The sequence below is a fragment of the Mastigoproctus giganteus genome, chromosome 8 (genome assembly GCF_048544385.1).
Source record: "Mastigoproctus giganteus isolate SK-2022 chromosome 8, ASM4854438v1, whole genome shotgun sequence".
Lineage (NCBI taxonomy): Eukaryota > Metazoa > Arthropoda > Arachnida > Uropygi > Thelyphonidae > Mastigoproctus > Mastigoproctus giganteus.
Window position 1 is genome coordinate 35263545 of NC_143582.1, and position 21613 is coordinate 35285157.

At 37.4% G+C, this 21613-nt stretch overlaps 1 protein-coding gene across 1 annotated transcript in view; it reads right to left on the reverse strand.

The window, feature by feature from the left end:
- Nucleotides 1-21613, reverse strand: part of Isha (Insulator su(Hw) mRNA adaptor) — a 407431-nt gene that overhangs the window by 311708 nt on the left and 74110 nt on the right. The window contains exon 3 of the mRNA XM_090379842.1: nucleotides 1605-1766. Within this exon, the coding sequence (XP_090235968.1) occupies nucleotides 1605-1766 (162 nt within the window). The remainder of the gene's footprint in view (nucleotides 1-1604; nucleotides 1767-21613) is intronic.

A 21613-nucleotide genomic window follows, 5' to 3' on the forward strand; every position in this document is an offset into this window, starting at 1 on the left:
TACCGAAAGCTGGAATTCTGCGGGTTATTATGGTAAAATGTGTTTACACTTCCGTGAAATCTTCAATCATATAAAAAAAATCAAATTTCAGATCTTCTCTTCATTCCTATTTTTAACAGCTTTGTAACTCGTTACTCGGTTCTCACTTGCGCGTATCGTGTTACTTGCAATTTGTGTGTGCCGTCTTCTTTGTTATTGATTGCTTATCTTTTCACTGTTTTAAATTTTAATCCCCCGCCCACAAATGTCAGTGAACAGAAATGTCAACTAGTTCGTATGTACATATTGCAGTACGTATTAATTATTCCGATTATCATATATATTCTTCCGATTTTCATGTATCATTTAATTTTTTAATTGGTAAGGTAATAAAGGGTAAATTTGTGCTTAATATATCTTTGCTTTTCTGGCCTGTGGATAATATTCTTCCTATTTTCACTAATTAGAATTGCTGTTTAATAGAATTAAAATTCAATTCACAAACGTGATCACAATGACCGGCACTTACTGCACATCGTATAGTGAACGGTATTTACTATGGTGAGTTCGTCGTAACGTGATTTTTTTTTTTTTTTTTTTTATGAAAACCCCAAACACGAAAGGTATCAAAACCTATAGTACTTAGTACCGTGCATGGGCTGAAGGTGAAGTATGGAGGGGAGGGGGGGGGATGCCGGAAACTTTGCTCTAGAGACTAAACATGGGTTTCACCACTTCAAGCCTCCAATAAGCAAAGTGGTGGTATTTCACCGGTTGATGAAAGTCATCTACCACCTTGTAAGGGGGGGGGGGGGTATATTGTATTTTTAACTATTTACGTGAAACTTCGGATAATTGGGGCAGCCGCTTAATCGGGCCAAAATGCAATAGTCCCGATGTGTCCCAAATAACCAGAATGGACTGTATAAGCAAGTGTGTAATCAAGTCACAAAGGAGGTTGGGCAGGCGAAGGCAGATTACAAGATATCTATGCCATATTCTTCATGCCGTGATATGCTTATGGACAATCTGACAACTTTAATCCGCAACAAACATGAGTTTATCTCAAAAGTAATCTGTTTACAGTATGTCAACAACTCTCCTTAGAGTGACAGTACAACTGTTGATACTATACTATACTAAATCTGCAGTTTGAAGAGCTCACCCTTGTTTATGCTCCTGATTCTTTCTTTCTTTTCTTTTTTTTTTTTTTTTTTTTTTTTTTTGGACAACCGAATGAAGCATTAAGTACACTAAAAGCACTTCCACTCCAATGACATGGTTACTAACAACAGCTTTAAAAGAAAGAATTATTTAACTTTGGTATTTTCATTCAAACCACTCTCATACAGTTAAATAAGGACAGTTCAAGGTTTCTAAATTAAAAAAAAAGATTCAAAAGCAAAAATGTACAAAACCACACAAAATTTTAGATCTGCATCATTACACTTACATAGAGATGAAGAGTAAACTCTAAGGAGGAATGCTAATTAAATACTGTTGAATGTATTGCAGTTTGAATTCTTATTAACTTATATGAAGAGCTTATTCAGACATACACTCTAATCTCAAGTGTGATGACTTAGATTAGACTGTTATGGGAGGAGGAAAGTTGATATACTCACCCTCTCATCTTCAGGGCACTTAAAAAGATTCTGGAACGTGACAGTAATATTTTTTGTAAAGCGAGGTGCAAACACATCTCTTTCTGGCCCAAACTGGTGCCTCGACTGGCGAACAATAGAATCAATAACATACAGCCCAGGAACCTTGTACTCTGGTCGGCACTGGTTGAAAATTAAGAAACTGCTTTACAAATTATCATTTCTTAACTGAAAAAGTCATACCATAAATAAAAAATATACTTATTAAATATGTGAATAATCTCTATAAAATTAATGTGCATTTCTTGCCTACTGAAATGCTTTATTAGCAGGTTTAAATTATGACATGTTATTCAATGCTAATACAGGAGTGGAAACTTTTTCCCAAGTGAGCATTGAGTTTGTTCATCCTAATAAAAATCTACACATGTGCCACTTGGAATGGAGAGATGTAACATAAGTGCCACAAAAGTGTTTCGTGATCTGTGGATACCAACCTTTCAGTAATCAGATGGCATTTCATGACACTTTTAGTCATGTGGATGACTATTGTCCTCCAGTTTAAAATTCATTTTTAAGCTTGTTGATTTTGCTCCCTTGGTAATTTCCTAATAGATATTCTTATTCATGTATTTAGAGACACTATAAACTGGTTTTCAGTTTCTGCAAAATGACCATATGGATGACCATAAATAATCATCTAATGTTCAATGTTGAGAGAATATTTGTATAGAGCAGCGATTTAACAGGTGTGACGCTGGAGTTTCGGGGAATGTCAAAAAGAAGCAAGAAAAAAATTGAGGAATTAAAAAAAAATCGTAGAGATTAGTAGTACTGTATATTTTTCATAAAAAGGCCAATAAGAATAAAAACAATAACAGTTTAATAATAATAATAAAAAAGTTATAGTAAAATTCCAGGAACTTCCATCCCTATTGTTCCAGATCCCAAAATAGCTCTGCAATGTACTTTTACCACCCCACCTTTCACCTTTGTCAAGCCACCAGTGTCAGTCTTCAGTCAGCTGTCGTTCAGATCGAGTGTGTTATTCCGTGTGAGTTTGCACTAATGCATTTTTGTTTGTTATTTCTATTTCATTTTAGTTATTTTGCTATTCCTGAATTTATCTGATTTTTATTTATTTATTTTTTTTTTTTAAGGCTTATTAGACATGGACAGATTTTAAATTAAAAAACATAAGTTAAATGATGACAATGAAACAAGTGTAGCTGGCACTAGTTCTGGTAGTATAAAATATAGTACAGTTAGTGTTAGTTCTAAAACCATCATGTGCCAGTATGATGAAGACTATTTGTTCTTCGGATTCTTTTCATCTGGAGAAGAGCAGCAATGTCCTTAGTGTGTTGTTTGTGGTGAGAAACTGGCAAACCAAGCTATGGTTCCAAGTAAGCTGGAAAAGACACCTTCACACAAAGTACTTACATTTATGCTAGAAACCAATTGAATATTTTACAAGGCTTATAGTTGATCAAACACGCCAGGCCAAACAATAGACCACAATCACAACTATTTCTGACAAAGCTCAAGAAGCAAGCTATGCCGTAGCCAAAATCGTGGCAAAAAAGATGAAATCACATACAATTGTGAGTCAGGAATTTTACCAGCATGCTGTAAAATTGTAAATATTATGTTTGGCAAGGAAAATGAAAAAGAGATTTTGAAAATCTCTATGTCTGATAACACTATTAGTCGGTGTATATAAGACATGTCTCAAGACATTGGATCACAAATCTAACATTAAAGCAGCAGATTTTTTTGCCATCCAGTTGGATGAGTTAACTGACATCACTAGAAAAGCTCAACTCCTAGCATTCAGCAGGTTTGTTTGTAATGGAGACATCATTGAACAATTTTTATTTTGCAAATCACTTCCAGAAACAACAAAAGGCCAAGACATTCACCAGTGCTTGATTGAATTTCTTCACTTTGACCTCTCATCCATGTACTTCATCACTCTTATTGTAACTCTCTACTGTCTTGTTGACAGTCATTTCAGTTCTCACGATTTGTCATGGAAATCATGAATCAGCATCTGCACAGATGGTACTCCCCTCTATGTCTGGAAGCCCGAACTGATTTGTCGCACTGGTCAAACAAAAGAACCCTGGCATTGTTTTTATACAGTTTCCTGCACAGAGGACCTCATTTCAAAATCAGTAGTACCTGACCTCTAAAAAATACTGGATGAAACGATCAAAATGGTTAACTACATCAAGAGTAGGCCATTAAAATCGAGGTTGTTTTCATCACTGTGTTCTTCCATGGAAACTACTCACACACAACTCCTACTGCACACAGAAGTGAGGTGGCTATCTCAAAGACAGGTGCTTTCAACGTTCTATGAACTGAGGGAAGAGCTCACAATATTTTTAACATCTGAAGAGTCTGAGCTGACTGACGTGCTTAGTGATGAAACCTGGTGCAATACAGTTGCTTTCCTAGCTGATATCTCCAAAGCCTTGAACACTCTTAACAAGAGTATGCAGGAAAAGAATGAAAATATTCTTACTTGTACTGACAAAATTAACTCTTTTAAGGAAAAATTAACATTGTGGGAAGCCAGAATCAAAAAAGAGATCAAAGTTGAAATGTTTGGAACTGACAAAAAGTTGCAGACTGGAAATCTTGTTGATTTAATTCTACAAAGTCTGACACTGCTGAGTAAAAACAATTTCCCATATTTCCCATCACTTGATGTAGCTTCCTTGGAATGGGTAAGAGATCTGTTTGTGTTAAGTGCATTTGAATCAGCAGAATTCACTGTTGCAGAAGAAGATGAGCTGACAGAAACAGGAAATGACAGAGGACTGAAAATAAAGCACTCATCAACAGATATGGCCTCATTCTAGTTGTCTCACTGACAGGAGTACCCCATTATCACAAAGAAGGCGACTGAAGCACTCCTTTTCTCTACATCGTATGTGTGAGGCTGGATTTTCTGCTATGAACACTATGAAGAACAAGAACAGGTTGCGGTTTCAAACATTGAAGGAGGACTTGTCAACCATCTCACCTCAGACAACAGACATCAACTAAGCACAGGTTTCCCATTGATATTTTTATATAGATATTTTAATCATTTTAATGATTTTTTTATAAATTACATCTGTTTAAATGATATATCATTTCAATAATTGGAATAATAACAAATATGAACATAAATTTTAAAAATAAATCTTTTGAAATCCAGATATTATTTTTAAAAATAACACAATGATTAGAATTTTAACTATTAAACTTTTAAACACAATCTTAATACTAATTTTTTTAATGATAAAATCTCTCCAAAGTTGGGTTAAAAAAACTGATGGTGTGCCTTGACAATTTCAGCGCCTTGCTCAGCATGTCTTGAGTTGAAAATCGCTGGTATAGAGCATCGATGTGACTATTCGACAAATAATGGCAGAAATATTGATTATGATAATTTTGTCAATCAGTAGATTGATTATTATTTATGAAGATTTATCATGGAATAACCCAATGTTTAATATTAACAAAATATTTATTAGTATTTCAGGTGCATTAAAAACATGAGTAAAGATATTGGTTTCCATATATGTAGTATATATTTTGAAGAAATATTTTAGTACAGTAAATATAGGTTAGGTTACGTTAATTTAACTCATCATCAGTACACTAATTTATCCATTGTAACAACTGTGCTTCACTGTCAGCACTAAAATCACCTACTCTAATTCTTTTAGAATGCAACGTGGCAAAATCTACTTACACAAATAAAATAAGAGCAAAGTAGGCATTCTAAAATCTAAGCAAAACCTGAAATCGTAACAAGGACAGAATAAAATAACTGTGAAAAACGACAAAAAAAATACCCGAATGCAGCAAGATGAAATGGAGAGTAGAATTGTAACGTGATTAATCACATGGGTGACTACTTTCCTCCAGGCCAATTTGTGTGCAAATTACTCAGAAAACTAACTGCCAGCTGACTTTCATTCATACAGAAACAATAAATTAGCTTAAAATAGGAAGGTATTGAGAAATGCACAGCTATAAGTGCAATTACCAGTTTGGCACCAATTTAAAATTCCATAGATGATTTCGAGGGTTGTTGTTGTTTTTTAGGAGCATTAGCAACTAAGGCCATATTGCTCTGGGGATATGCGGTGGTCATTCCTTGACCTTTCCGCATCCAACGTATTTGGTGGTCACGGGCTCGAAGGCGCCTCCGTAGCCAGGTGGGAAGGAGCAGCAGTGCGTAGAACACGCTTCTTGATTAGACCGGGGTTCGAGCCCGTCACCACCAAATACGGAGGATGTGGAAAGGTCAGGGAATGACCACCGCATATTCCCGGAGCAATATGGCCTTAGTTGCTAATGCTCCTAAAAACCAAAACAACAACAACAACGGGCTCGAACCCCGGTCTAATCAAGAAGATTGAGGGCTAAGTGTCAGATAACATTAACTACAAAATCATTTTGTAGTAAACATTTTTGTAATAAACCAAGTAAAAGTTATTTGACATTTTCTTGGTTTACTGGAAATGTGCTTATAGCCTAAGTTAACTTGCAAACTATTATTATTAATAATAATAATAATAATAATAATAATTAAGCCTCAGGCTGCATAAGCCTGGGGCTTGTGCAGCACAAGCCAAAAAAAAAAAAAAAAAAAATTCCCAAGTTACCCTTGAGAGAGAGAGGGAGTCAGAAATAGAAGAGAAGAATGATGATATCCAGCTCAGGACCCTGGGTGTGCCAAGCTTGTACTCACCAGATGTGAGCCCATGGGGTTAAACTAGAGAAATACATTTCTATGGCATGATATGCATTCTTATTTGTACACAATTAAACTAAAATTGTCTCAAAACAAAAATGCAATTTTGTAGTTAACACTGTCTGACACTAAGTCCTCGATTTGTCATCCACGTGACTACTGAAGGGTTAAGAAAGAGTGAGCATTTCATGAAATCACTGCTACCTGTTGCTAGTATTAAGAAACATTGGGGGGTGGAGGGAGAGGACAATAAATGGAGCTTTGGAAGTGCTTTGTTTCATTTTTTTTATACAGTAAGTCCCTTTATACAGTTGCGTGTTCCATCAAGGATGATAAATGTTTTCCAAAATTTCCACAGATCCATCTTCTCTTGATCTGTTGCATTTGGAGCCTCATGAAACATTGTCCGTATGTAATAAGCTTTGAATGTGCAGATAGCTCCCTGATCCATTGGTTGAATAAAAGCTGTTGTATTTGGAGGGAAGTGTACAAACGGGTAGTAAACTCTATCTAATTGCATTTGCAATAATACCGATAGCCAGAATTCTGTGGGTTTTTATGTTATTATGCTGAAATATTTTTCCCCTTCCATGAAATCTTCAATCATATAAAAAGCACAAATTTTCAGGATCTTCTCTTCATTCTTATTTTTTAAACTTCGTAAATGTGTTACTATGTATCTCACTTGTGCAATTAGTGCACGTTGTGTTCATCATTATTGATTGGTTTCTTTTTCTTTTTTTTTTTTTACTGTTTTTTTTTTTTTTTTATTGTAAAATTTAAAAAAGTCAGCAAACAGAAATATCAGTCAGTAACTCGGGCTTACGTAAGTCAGGGACTAACTGTAATGTACAATTCAAAACTGTTGATTTTCTGTTTTTTCAACACTGTTGATGTTTACTGGAGGAGAAAAAAAAAAAAGCTATTTAGTTTTTTTTATAAAGAAGATTTGTGGGGCAAACGTGCTTTTTTTTTTATGTGCTGCACTAACTAATTTTATTAATGTAAAAGTTACAACCCCTTTGATAAACACTTTGAACATTAACAGCAACTGTTTATGATATATTTCTGTGGGATTACTCTTGTTAATAAAGATAAAGTAGTGAAACATTATGAAAGTTATTCAGAAACTTACAGATATTGAAATAGGAACTTTTTTAACCTTCATTCTGACAAACATTTTGTCAACAGTGTTGGAATCTTAAATGCACATTCAGACTAACTTTAATGCAGGGATTAATGGACTATGTATAAAACCTTCACTGAAGGATGAAGTTTTTATTTGCAGGAGGAAGTGACTAACAACATAACGCTAGCTTTAAAAAGCTATTTAAATTGTCATTAACAACTTTGCATGCTCACTGGAATTAACTGAATGAAAAACCACCTCTATATTGCAAAAAATTGTCTAATCATTCGTAACATAAATGTAAGCTAGATAGTTGAGAAAGTGTCCATTATCAGGTTTAAAAAAAGGCTAATATTAGCTGGTTTGAATTTCTGCATTCATTGAACTTGCATGAAAATGTTATAACTCTGAATGTATAATAATCTTTGCTGTAAATTTTAAAGACTCATTCCTTCATAGAAACAACAGCTGTTTATTTCTCCAACACATATTTGTACTCATGACATATCAACATATTAACAGAAATTAAATGTTTCTGGGCATGTGTGTTTAACTCAGAAACCCATACTAAGCTACAGTTTAATTTTGAGAATACAAATACTCTGCAATTGTACAGGATATGTGTAATGTCAGATAAGCACATGCAAGTCTAATCTTTGTTAAATTTAGCTGATTAATGCATTTATGTATAACTTAAAATACATTATTAGATCAACACATAGCTGAATTTAAATGCTGCTTTGTGAAGCTGTAAAATTTCTCTTATCAAAGCAGCATGTAATGTAACACATGGCTTTCACATATCCATGTGCACTGCTTGCACTTTGTTACTCAATGCATAACAGACAATCAGAGGGCAAGTTAATGAAGCAATGTGTTTTTCTATATGGTCTAAAACAGTGGTTAAGATAAAAGTTAAGATACATGAGCTTTTTGAAGGTACACACAAATTTAGTTGGCCACGTGAAATTGTAATTAGATAAAAACCTTTCTATATCATTCTGGAAAACCATATATATTTATTTTGTTTTTTATATTCATTTTATTCATGCAGTAACTGTTGGTGTGAGAGCTGCTAAGTTGGCTGTTCCTAGAATATTGACAAAACTTGAACTGAAGTGGGAGTCCTCAATTTGATTTTGAATTGTTTGCATTCTAATGGTTTGTGAGATGCAAACGAATGAATATTTATGTTGCCTAACAACTCAATGTGCTTATTTTATTTATTGCATAAAGACTAAAGGAATATCTAAACTGAACTAGTGCATTAAGAAACAAAATGGAAAGCAACAGTTCATAGTATTTGTTTTATTTTGTTATTCATTCAGTAATTCTAAGTTATAAAATATTTAGGCACTGATAGAAACACACAACATAATGAGTCTACAGAAAAGGGAGGGGTAGAGTTTTCGAACCTGTCTTTATATAAGAGGAGTGGTACGAAAGTAATGCCTCCTATTTTTTTCCTCAGAAAATTTAATTCCTACAACTATGCCTTTTACATCAATTAATCCTCAATCATTAATAAACACTATTTTTCCACCAAGTCACCACCATTTCCTATGCACTTCTACCATCTCTGAGTCAGATGCTGTATTCCAATCCTGTAAAAGTCCTTGCTCTTGCTCCGGAGGGCTTTGCAAACACTAAACTTGAGCTGGATGTGGTCCACAAAATGGGTTACACAGAGTGCATCCTTCAGCAGGCCAAAGAGGTGATAGAAGGTGCAAATTCCGGGCTATGAGAGGGGTGAAGAAGAACAGTGCACCCCAGTTTTGCAATGGCCTCCATCATGCACAGACTGGTGTGGGGTCGTATCATGGAGAAGAACCTTGTTAATGTTTTTGTCTTTGCCATGACTTTACTGACAGAAGGCTGTCTTCTGAACTTCTTGCATGTTGAATTTTGATGGTGCCACTCCACTGACTGACTGTTTGTTTCAGGGTCATAATGATGGGCCCAGATTTCATCACATGTGAATATGCATGAAAGAAAAACCACTTCTTCACTCTCATAGCGCTGGAGAAGTTCCATACTGATGACTTTACAGGCTTTTTTTTTTTTTTTTAATGAAAATCCCAAACGAGAGGTATTAGAACCAATAGTACTTAGTACCGTGCATGGGTTGGAGGTTGAGAAGACGAAAAAAGATATTTGTTGACATTAGACTTGAACTTCTGTAGACTGTAATTTTCAGGAATTAGTATGAAGGAAGGCTTTTCCAGAAAACGGCAGTTGAATGAATAAACGAGGAAGATGAAAAGTTGGTTCTGTGAGTTTGAAGTTGGACAGTAAATGGATGTTGGCTGATGGTGACATGTTCGGACAGATTTGAAAGAGAGAGCAGGAATTATAGAAGCCAATTCAGACGAACAGTGCCCAGGAAAGTATCTGCAGAAAAGGGTGACCAGATAAATGCGCAAATGAAAAAAGCCCACATGAAAGAATGCTCACGTTATTTTTAGTTTACAAAAAACAAATTATTTCATATTTCAAAACGCAACAAAATGTTGAATTTATATATTTTATTTCTACACGATGTATTTTAATATAACTTTTGATTTTAATATAAAATATAATATTTAGATATAAATGTTTGTAGGGGAAATTACAGGAAGTAAAATTAAATTATTTTTTCGGTCTTACAAAGTTAACAGTCAAGACATTTTTGTTTTTTATCAACAAACTAATTCAGACATATTTCAGTGATTTATTTATTTGTCAAGAATTTGAATAGAATTTTCATTACTGTAAGTTAGCCAATCTCTGCAAGTATTTCTGTTTGTCTTCTACCTGCTCATATTCCTGCACAAAGGTGGCAACCAAGTCATGCAGAGCATCATATCTTCTCTTTTTCACCTCTAGACAACTTGCCTGTGTATTAGCCAGTGTCAATCTGTGGCAAGGCAGGTCCTCTTCAGTCCATCAGACAAAAACCACCCACTGGGAATACTGCAGTTGTGTTGTTATTTGGTGTTTTAGGAGCATTAGCAACTAAGGCCATATTGCTCCGTGAATATGCAGTGGTCATTCCCTGACCTTTCCGCATCCTCCGTATTTGGTGGTGACGGGCTCGAACCCCGATCTAATCAAGAAGCGTGTGCTGCGCACTGCTGCTCCTTCCCACCTGGCTACGGAGGCGCCAGTGGAATAGGGAATTAAATGCATTGTGAAATGCCTCACAGCAGTTTGCAGTCTTAGGCGACTGTTCAAGAGCTGCATCATGATGATTCCATATTCTTATTGGTAACTGGGGGATCTCTACCTGCTGCAACTAAAATGTATGTGGAAAAGAAGTATGTGAGCACCTCATTGTAGCTATCTTCATCTGGAAATGTGGTGGCAAGCTCAAAGACACTCCTCACATCATGGACTGGGACAAAGGTTAATTCAGCAAGAGACTTCAGCTTGAGTTTTATATTTATATCAGTTTCAAATTCAGTCTTAAGCCAACATTGCTGAGTTTCCTGATCAGACTCTGACACAGATGGAAATAGCAGCCTCTCACCTCAGTATGGAAAGGCAATCCTCACTGCATTCATGCAAGCCTCCTGAAAATCCGCTAAAACCTTTTGAGGCACCAGATTTGGAACCAACAGCTTCATGATTTCAAACATTCTATTATAAGTATCCAAGTTCTTTTTCTGTAACAAAATGTAAATACATGGTGGATACAAGTTATCCACATTGGCATGCCACATACACAGTTGGAAAAACATGTCTGAAACTTTATCAAAGGTGCCATCTCCATAAATTGCATCTTTGTTCAATTCAACCACGAGTTCTTTATCACATAAAACCAGAATTCTGTCTCGATCATCCACACCTGAATCATGAAGTATCAGTTCACGGTACTTCTCAGGAATGTCAAAATTTATTGTTGTTGGATTAGGCAAATGGCTGTCTTTTCTGTGATTGAGATTTCTTGCAAGGGATAATTGTTTAAGCATATGGGCCAGTACATTGTTACTCAACTCTGACAACACATTCCCCATCACATTGCGAGGAGTAGAACTAACTACTCTCATGTATTGCCTCATTTTCCTTCTGGCAATGTTGGCTTCTGCTTTTTGAGAACAGGAATCATGACAATGTTCGGTTGGTTGTTGTGCTATGTTGCCATCATTTGTCTTCATAACAAAAAAAATTATATCAGGGTCTCCCATAAATGATTACATATACCTGTTTATGTATTGTGTCTGTTAATTGCATGTGTTCTCTGGTCGATTTGCCTGTTTTTCTGTAAACTGGAGTTTTCCCCCCAGAAACTGGGGAAAAACCTTTCTATATATGCCTTAGACCGACTAACTCAGTCACGGAGTGAAAAAAGCCTATTAAAGTTCCTCGCATCATTAACGGGATTTGAACGCGGGCTTTTTCCACCCGGTGTGGGGAGGACAGAGAAGATACCACTGTGCTGAATGCACAGACTGTCTTCATAACAGAATGACAATTGAGGGTGCAGCAGGTAGAGATCCCCAGTTTTAGCCATGAGATAAAGGCTCCATTGGAGAAGAGAAAATCACCAAGTTGTGATCTGAGGTGCCTAAAGGACCACTCACTTCGATCGTGTAGTTAGAAGGGTTGTTTGTGAGAAAAAAGATCAAGCGTGTTGGCTGTATGGTTAGGATTGTCCAGTATTCTGGTAGGTAAATGAACAACCTGTGAGAGGTCATTAATAATAGCAAAAGCCTCAGCATCCCAGCCAGCTCAGTAAGTGTGACTAGAAAACAGAAGCCAGCTAGAGTTGCGAACATTAAAATCACCAAGGAAAATTACCGCACTGTTAGGAAAGTTGGACTGGGGAGAGTCAAGTTGCAAAGAGAGGAAGACAAAGATCTCCAAGTGATTAGTGGAGTTGGGAGAACGGTAGAGACAACGGATGAATTTGACAGAATGAGTAGAGAGATTTTAAGCCCGAGAAGATTGAAAAGAGGAGATTCCAAATTACGAAGTCTCTGACAGGGAATATGGGAATGGACATGTGTACAAGTACCACCTTTGAGGCGAAAGGAATCATACAGCGAATAATTTGGGCAACTGTGATGAACAGTTGTTGAATCAACCGATAACTGAGATTCTGTCAGAAAAAGTACATGGGGTTTGGTAGACTGTAAGTAGAAATGGACATCATTGAGAATAGAATTGAGACCACATATATTTGTGAAATGAACTAGGAAGTGTTTGTGCTCATGTGTCAGCATTTTCAGGACACACGAGGTACAAACCTTGGTGTCCGTTAGTTCTTTTATGATGGTTATCACATCAGGTTTCCCTATACTTACTGCATCACAAAATCATGTGTTGTGATGCTGCAGTCCTCTTTGATCAGCTGTTGATCTGGCTCTTGTTGTCACTGGCATTACTGGCAGGTTGCTTCGAGGCTGGCTTCAAACCAGGCATCTGCACTGAAGATGTTATACACTGCCTAACCAACCAGGTTGATCTTGCTCTTGTTGCCTGTTGTCACTGGCATTATTGGCAGGCTGCTTTGAGGCTGGCTTCAAACCAGGCATCTGCATTAAAGATGCTATACACTGCCTAACCAACCAGGCCATGTAACAAGCCTCGAAGTACTGTCTGGTAATCATGGTGGACTTTGCCGGGCTTTTGACCGCCTATGGTGGTCCAGCATGCTGCATAGGCTCAGGAGAGCAAATGTACCCAACAACCTATACACAAGTGTCCGCAAACACACCTCAATAATTGAAGAGTCCAGGTGGTCAACAAATATCAACTGCTCCACAGATGTATCTACCAGGGCTGTCCCCCAAGGCTCAGTCCTACGGCCCTTTCTTTGTACATTTTCTTGGATGAGTTCCTGGTATGGATCTGGGCGAGGACCATCCCCTGGCCTTTGCTGGTGATTTAGTCCTGATCGCAGGAGCGGAAACTAGAGCAGCACTTGAAATCATAGCGAATATGACATTATACAACACACAAAACTGGGCAGCCACACAACCCAAAAATCGCTGAAGAAAAGACAAAAGCAATATTAGTGAAAGGAAAACTGCAAATCAGGAGACCTCATACAATAAAACTAACAATATCCCAATCCACCTATTCCTGGAGATTAAGAATCAGGAAATTCAAATCGATGATGGCCTAACCTTCCATGCCCATCTCAAATACTTGTCACGAAATATCCAAAGATATACAGCCATGGTACGACGCATAAGCAGAGAAGACTGGGGCATAAAATCAAAGGCCCTCTCCTCTGTCTCATCTATAAAGTGGCCCTGGTCCTGGTGTCTAAAGTTTGCCTTTAGCCAACAGGTAGTTGATTGCTGGAACGCACTTCCATCTGTAGTTGCAAAAGTTGATAGCTTAAATAAATTGAAGGCAGAACTACACAAACATTTGGAATGAATCAGTGAAATGGGAAGGGTTGTTTTTTTTTTTTTTTTTTTTTTTTTTTTTTGGCTGATGCTGTATAAGCTTGCTTTTTTGCATCATGTGCCTCTACTAATGCTAAAGATACGTATATAGGTCTGACAATATTTGTACAAGGAGTCTTTGCGATAAAGAAAGCTAAAGTCGCTGAGCACAGAGCGACGCAAGGACTGCAGCAGACCTTAACTGATGTAGGACAATACCACCCACAAGGAACACAAAGTCAAGCCTATACCAACCTAGATACTGTATGATTCAATTACTGACATAAATTTGTGCAGAAACTGCTGGAACTAGAGTGTGGGATATATTGTGAATAAGGGTGCTGGTGCTCTCTGGAATGTGGGATAAAGAAGCATTGCAGCATTATCTAGACAAGACTGGACTACAGAAATAGTTAAGACACAGCATGAGTTTGTAAAAGGGAAGTCTTGTCTGACCAATTTGATTGCATACTATGATGTGGTCACAAAGGAACTGAATGCCAAAAATAATTTTGATATCATATACTTGGATTTCTGGAAAGCTTTTGATACTGTTGCACAGGGAAGACTGCTGTACAAATTGAAGAGGTATGACATTAAGGGTAAGTTGCTACAATGGATAAAGGGATGGTTGAGTGGGAGACGACAGAGAGTAATAATCAATGAAGCATGCAGGATCATCTAGACAAAACTTCAGTTATAGCTCGGACACGGCATAGGTTTGTTAAGGGGAAGTCTTGTCTGACCAATTTGATTGGATACTATGATGTAGTCACAAAGGAACTGGATGCAAAGAATAATTTTGATATCATATATTTGGATCTTAGAAAGTCTTTTGATACTGTTGCACATGGAAGACTACCGCACAAATTAGAGCAGTGTGGCATTGGAGGAAAATTGCTGCTATGGATAAAAGGATAGTTGAGTGGGAGAAGATAGAGTGGTAATCAATGAACACTACTCTTCGTGGACTAATGTTATTAGTGGAGTCCCTCAGGGTTCAGTGTTGGGTCCATTGTTGTTTTCTGTATTCATTAATGATACTGATGATGGTATATCAGGCTTAATGTCCAAGTTTGCAGATAATACAAAGGTCAGCAAGGTTGGTAATTACACTAATGACAGTATGCTGCTGCGACTGTCATTAGTGGGATCTAGAAAAGTTGAGCAGATGGGCTGAGAGGTGGCAACTGAAGTTTAACATTGACAAATGTAAAGTACTGCATATGAGAAGCAGTAACCCCAGAGTAATGTATCAACTGTGTGGTACTACACTGACAGTGGTGGAGAGCAAAAAGGACCTGGGGGTAACTGTGCAGGCAGATATGAAGTTTTCTGAGCAGTGCAGACAGACTGCAAGAGTATCTCATGGTGTCCTGTCAATGATATACAGGAATTTTTCTAGAAGGGATAAGGAGGTAATTATTCCCTTGTATAAGGCAATGGTCAGGCCACACCTTGAGTACTGTATACAGGTCTGGAGGTCTCATTTTAAGAAGGAAGTGGAGCTGTTGGAACAAGTACAGAGAAGGAAACAAGATTAGTGAATGGAACAAAGGGTTGCTCTTATGAAGAAAGGCTTAAGTTTTGCAAATTACAGTGTCTGGATACTAGGCACCTGCGAGGTGACCTGATTGAGGTGTATAAAGCCTTGAATGGTTTGAGCATGCTCAATGCTGATGGGATTCTTCCTCAAATTGAGGGAAGACAGTTGTAGGATAGATGTGCAGAGGTTTGCCTTTAACCAATGGGTGGTTGATTGCTGGAACAGACTTTCATCTTTTTTTGTGGAAGTTGATAACCTAAATAAATTTAAGGCTGATAAATTTAGCATCAGCATGCCTCTACTACTAAATTTAGCATTTAGCATTCCTCTACTAATGCTAACTTGCAAACCCTCATTGGTAGAATTCAGATGGTACCAGCTGCAGAATTATTGGTGCTCTTGTGCCAGCACGGGCCTGCAGAGTGCACTTGATCTCTGGCGATCATGCATTGACATCTGTCCTCGTGACTTTTATTCCCTTTCCCGTACCCTCTTCGTCTTCTCTGGATGGCCTGACTTCTCTTTCAAGCCACCTGAAGCTTCACCCTCATTTGGACCTATCTTTGCTATCTTGCCATGCAACCTTCACACTTACTTCTCCTTTCTTTTATCTTTTTTTTTTTTTCTTCTTAAATTGGCCGCTGTCAGGAAACTCAAGCAATCCTGGCAGAGGCCAGTCTGAGTATGATGGGCAGCCAGAGACAAAACAGAACAAAACACAATACTACATAAACCTGACACAACACTTTTTTCTGGCTTTTGCAGTTGTTCTGCATTCCATCACAGAGTATATAAGGTGCAGATGTGGGAAACCACCGGTGGCGCCTGACCCTAAATACTATGCCACTAATGTCACTTGTCTCACTCTTAAAGCGTCCCCAATGTCTAACTGTACTCAAGCTACAGTAGTGACACTCAAAATGATGTAAGCACCACATTTGAAAGCAAAAATTTAGGAGGCATTACTTTCATACCAGTCCTAGTATCTTTATGATTCCTGTTGCTTGGTAACCCATCCCTGTCTTCTGTTTGATGTTGGATATAATATGTATTTCTACTCGCTTTCGCCGGTCCATTTGCCCAAACCATCTGCAATGTTCATATAACCTCATTTCACTTTGGAAACCCTTCCTCTTATCGGCAAGTTTACAGTACCAACAAAAGGTTGACTGATGCACAGTCTTTGACATCTTCATAGATACTGAGGAAGCAATTTGTAACAATTTTTGAAGAGTTCCTACCTAATCATTAGAACTAAAGAGTTGCCAATTAAGACTATTTAACTCACTTATAACTCTACTTTCAAATTTATCTATTTGGCAGATTTATCTAAAAATCTTCCTATGTCATATAGAAGTCTAGTATTCCATCTCTAATTCAAAGGTGAAGCACCCATGAATACAATAGGTACTCATCATCCAATTCTTAATTTTTCCCAAAATACACAGAATGTAAGATAATATCTATCTATATCTTCTGGTGGGTACAACTCCATTCCCACCAGAATAGCCTCCAACTTGATCACTCACAGTATAACGTTCATGTAAAATGTCATATTTATCAATCTCCTTAATCCCAGGAATGTTCTATGGCAGTGGTCTCCAAACTTTTTTTTATTGTGCACCCTTATTTTACTTAAAAGGACTAGTGTGCACCCCGGAATAAAAAAAAAATTAAATACATAAGTTCAATATATTTTTTTAGTTATAAATCATTTACACGAAAGGCATGTAAAATCACATATAATTTTAAAAGATCATAAATAAAAAAATACAAAACAAAATTAAATTGAAGTTCAAGTACAAAATGCATGTACTTGAACGTGCATGATCAATGGCATGATCAAACAAATCCACATATTGAAGTATTAAAAAAACAAATTTTATTTTCAATTACATTTCAAAAAACTAAAGTTTTCATTATTATTATAATTAGCCATATGGTGCAAGGAAGCCTGAGGCTTTTGCTGCACCAGCCAAAAAAAATTTGAGTTACCCCTGAGAGAGAGAGAGAGAGAGAGAGAGAGAGAGAGAGAGAGAGAGAGAGAGAGAGAGAGAGAAATAGAAGGGAATCACCAAGAAAGAGAAGTATGATGATATCCAGCTCAGGACACTGGGTGTACAATCCCATACTCACCAGATGTGAGCCCCTGGGGGTAAATATAATTAATAAATACTGATTAATTGCTGATCATCTCGCACACCCCACTTTGGAGACCACTGTTCTATGGGATTCATATCTGGTGAATTCGGCAGCCAGGCAGGGAGCACCTGGAAGCCACTTTTGTGTTCGCAAAACAATCCTGGACAATACAGGCAGTTTGTGCCATACCCACAATCTACAGCCACAAGCCATAGCAGGAAATGAGATTCACTACAAAAGGTAACTTTTTTTTCCAGTTGCCAATGGTCCAATAATGTGTTCAGATGCAAACCTTAGATATGGTTGGCAAAGAGTTTCCGTAAGCATGGGCACCTTAACTGGGTGCCTACTCAAGGAGCCTGTACAGAGGAAGATTTGTTGGATCATGGTCTCGGAAACACTGCTGATCATCTGCTTAAAGTCTATGGCCATCCATTCCACAGTTTTCAGTCTAGCAGCTCACACAAGGTGGGCCATGTTGACCATGACCATCAATGAGACATGGGCATCTGCCATTGGCAAGACAAATACTGCTGTGTCCACTGTCTGTACACTCTTGGAACATCTTAACTGAGCAGCCCACAAAATTCACTGTTTACCCAATACATCTGCCCTTCAACCAGTACCCGAAAATCATCACTTTTTTGGAATGTATCAGTTCACATCCGTTGTCCCCATGTCAATGATTTACTTCACATGGGAACACATGCCAAGAACCAACAGTACCTGTTCTCATCATGATATGTGTACCACTAAATGGGAGAACAGAACTTGTTAAAGCACAGAGGTGTCCATAATGTTTTGAGTGGACAGTGCATATATATGTATATATTACCTTTATCCTTAAGAAACAACGAAATTGGACTTTTGGTGTCAGACCCAACTGCAACTACCTTTATTAACTGAAACTATATGAACATTATTTTTTTTTTATTATTATTATTAACTTAAATTGGCATATTAACTTATTTTCTAGAGTAGCTTATATTCCTAGTTACGACACTTAGACTAAATTTTAACTTAGATAAGAGATTTTGTAGGTTATTACTTAGTATCGGTAAGGGTATTCAATCCACATGTTTTTACAAGTTTTGCAGTTCCGCCGAATGCAGTTTTTTTAGCTATATTTAGCTGCTTTATTGACTAACTGTTATATTAAATTATTCTCTATAAGTAGCTTATAAACCTAGTCAAGATCCTTGGTCTATTCTGAATTGAAACAGCGAGATTTTGGAAGTTAATTAATACTTAAGTGTCCTTTGATTTACCATTCGTAACTTGCGCCATTATTATACGATACAATGTCATATACCGAACTAGATAGCATTAGCTTAGTATAGTATAGTATAAAATATTATCAATTAATCAGTAAAATTTATTAATCTTGTTAAACGTCTTTGTCAATTAAATTGTACTTTTTAACTAAATACATATAACGACTTAGATTTTAAAAATGTAACATAATTAATTAATAAAACTTGATATGAAAGTTATATAATGGAACTCAGAGATAATACTCGATACTGAAAAAATATATATAGTGTTATAACTGCGTTGGGATACAAGTTGAGGGTTATAATTTTGTACTGAAATTGAATCAAAATCATGACTCAGACCAGAGCAGCAAAGCAAAAGGCTCAAGCTAATGGGAGTGCTGTGGCTCAGGGGAGAACTGAGGGGGGGTAGTTGCCCTCTGAATCACAGCCTTTTAAAATGAAGTGCATGCTTGATGTTTGTGGAGCAATCGGGTACAGGACATGATATTGCCATGGAGGATGTATTTGTGTGCACCCGTTGTAAGGAGTGTAACGAAATCAGGCGACAACTCAGGGTTGTAATGGGCCTATATGAGAGCTTGAAGGACAGGGTGGATGCCCTTGAAGGATCTAAACTGAGGGGCCCATCAAGCTCTCAGCTGCCCACATCAACAATTGATCATCATGCAACACAGTGGCAACCCCCAAGGCAGAATGTGCTGGTCCCACAGGAACTAATAGCTGTTGGTGACTATTGTCAGGGAAATGGGGAACATGGTATATAAAAAGGATAGGTGGAACAGGACCAGGGTATGTCTACCAGGGGCAAAGGTTGATGATGTTGTAGAGCGGATATCATCTTTTAAGAGCACAAAAGGTGATATTGTTGTACACGTTGGCATTAATGATATTAGGAGTAGGAGACGGGTGGAATCACTTAACAAGTACAGGTCACTGTTGAAAAAAAGCCATGAATTAGGGTTGAATTTGAAAGTGTCTGCAATTCTGCACAGACACGATAGGAGGGAGTATATGATAAGAGCCTTGTCGATCATTTCGGCCCTGGAAAGATTGCACAAGGCTCAAGGGATAGAATTTTTTTCAGCCTGGACTGTACTTGTTAACAGGAGAGACTGCTTCTACAGGGATGGGATACACTTAAATAGAAAGGGTGCAAGAATATTTGCTGATGCTATCAAGGCAGTGTTAGGTGAGTCGGAATACTGCTAGCTTGGAGGGGGTACAAGGACTAATAGATTAACAATAACCACTGGCAGAGGTGAAAGTGATTCTTGCACTGCTTCTTTGGAATGAGCAGCAGCCTGGAAAACAAGATGCAGGGTACTTCAGAGACTGCTGGGAGTCATTGCGGTACAAGTAAACAGATGGGTTGTGTTAGGGTAGGTAAGAATAGGAACAGGTGCAGGTATACTTGCGTGTACACCAATGCTAGGAGTTTGGTAAATAAATTTGATGAATTTGAGGTATTGCTCAAAACATCAAAGACAGATATTGTTGGGATATCAGAGATATAGTGTCACACAGACATAAGGAATGCAGAACTGGAAGTCGGTGAGTACAATGTGTACAGAAAGGATAGACATGATAGGAAGGGAGGAGGGGGTTATGCTATTAGTTAAGAAACACATAAAATCCAACGAAGGTGAAGCCAGTCGACATCGCTGGACAGTGCAGTGTTGAGTCAGTTTGGGGTGACATAAGCATTGGAAGATCAAAATTGAAAGTAGGAGTGTGCTATAGGCCTAATCGCTCTGATGAGAATACACTGGAGTCCCGCTAGTCCGAACTACTTGGGACCGAGTCCTGTTCGGATTAGCAGAATTTCAGATTAGCTGAATAACATGCCCCAGGTTTTAAAATGATTAAGGAGTGAGTGACGTTGATAGCTTGAAGTAATGCTTCAGGAAATCACAAGCTACCTTTGATGATGATGGTTAAATCAGCGAAGCCGAGAGCTTTTAAAAATATGAACATTAACAATCTTCCAGTTCATTACAAAAGTCAAAAAAAAGCTTGGATGAACGGACAGCTTTTCATTGAGTGGTTTCATAATCAATTTGTCTCAGCAGTGAAACGTTTCAACAATGAAAATGATTTGCCACCTCGTGCCATTCTCCTTATAGACAATGCGCCGTCCCACCCAGACATTTCCGAGTTTACATCACGGGATATAAAGGCAGCTTTCTTACTGCCTAATGTAACACAGTTATTACAGCCCATGGACCAGGGGGTGTTACAGTCTATCGAGCTTTCATACAGAAAGAAATATCTTAGGTCCTTGATAGAAGATAACACCAATTCACTTTCTTTATATGAGAAAATGAAACAAGTGAACTTAAAAGATGTTGTATATTGGGTTGCTCAGTCGTGGCAGAGTGTAACCAGTGAAGCAGTGGCAAAATGTAGCATCTTCTAGCCAATTTTCATCATTATGTCAAAAGAAATTAACAGAGTTTGTTACTTCTGAAAAATGTCTTTTGTTCCTGTTTTGGTGTGTAAGTATTGATCTGTAGTTTTAATAGGCCATGTCAAACACTGATTTATTAATTTTGTATTAGTACAGTACTACAATAAAATACAATAGAATTTTTGGTAAAATACAATTTTTTTGTGGAATTCTAAATGTATTTGTACCATTAATACCATTTAAATTTAACGTATTTAACATATATTTTGCGAACTAAAAAATTTCCTCTCCGCTGACTGAAACGTGTTCGGATTAGGCGGAGGTTCCGATTAGCGGGGTTCAGATTAGCGAGAGTCCACTGTAATAAGAAACTGTACAAGGAAATAGAGTGGG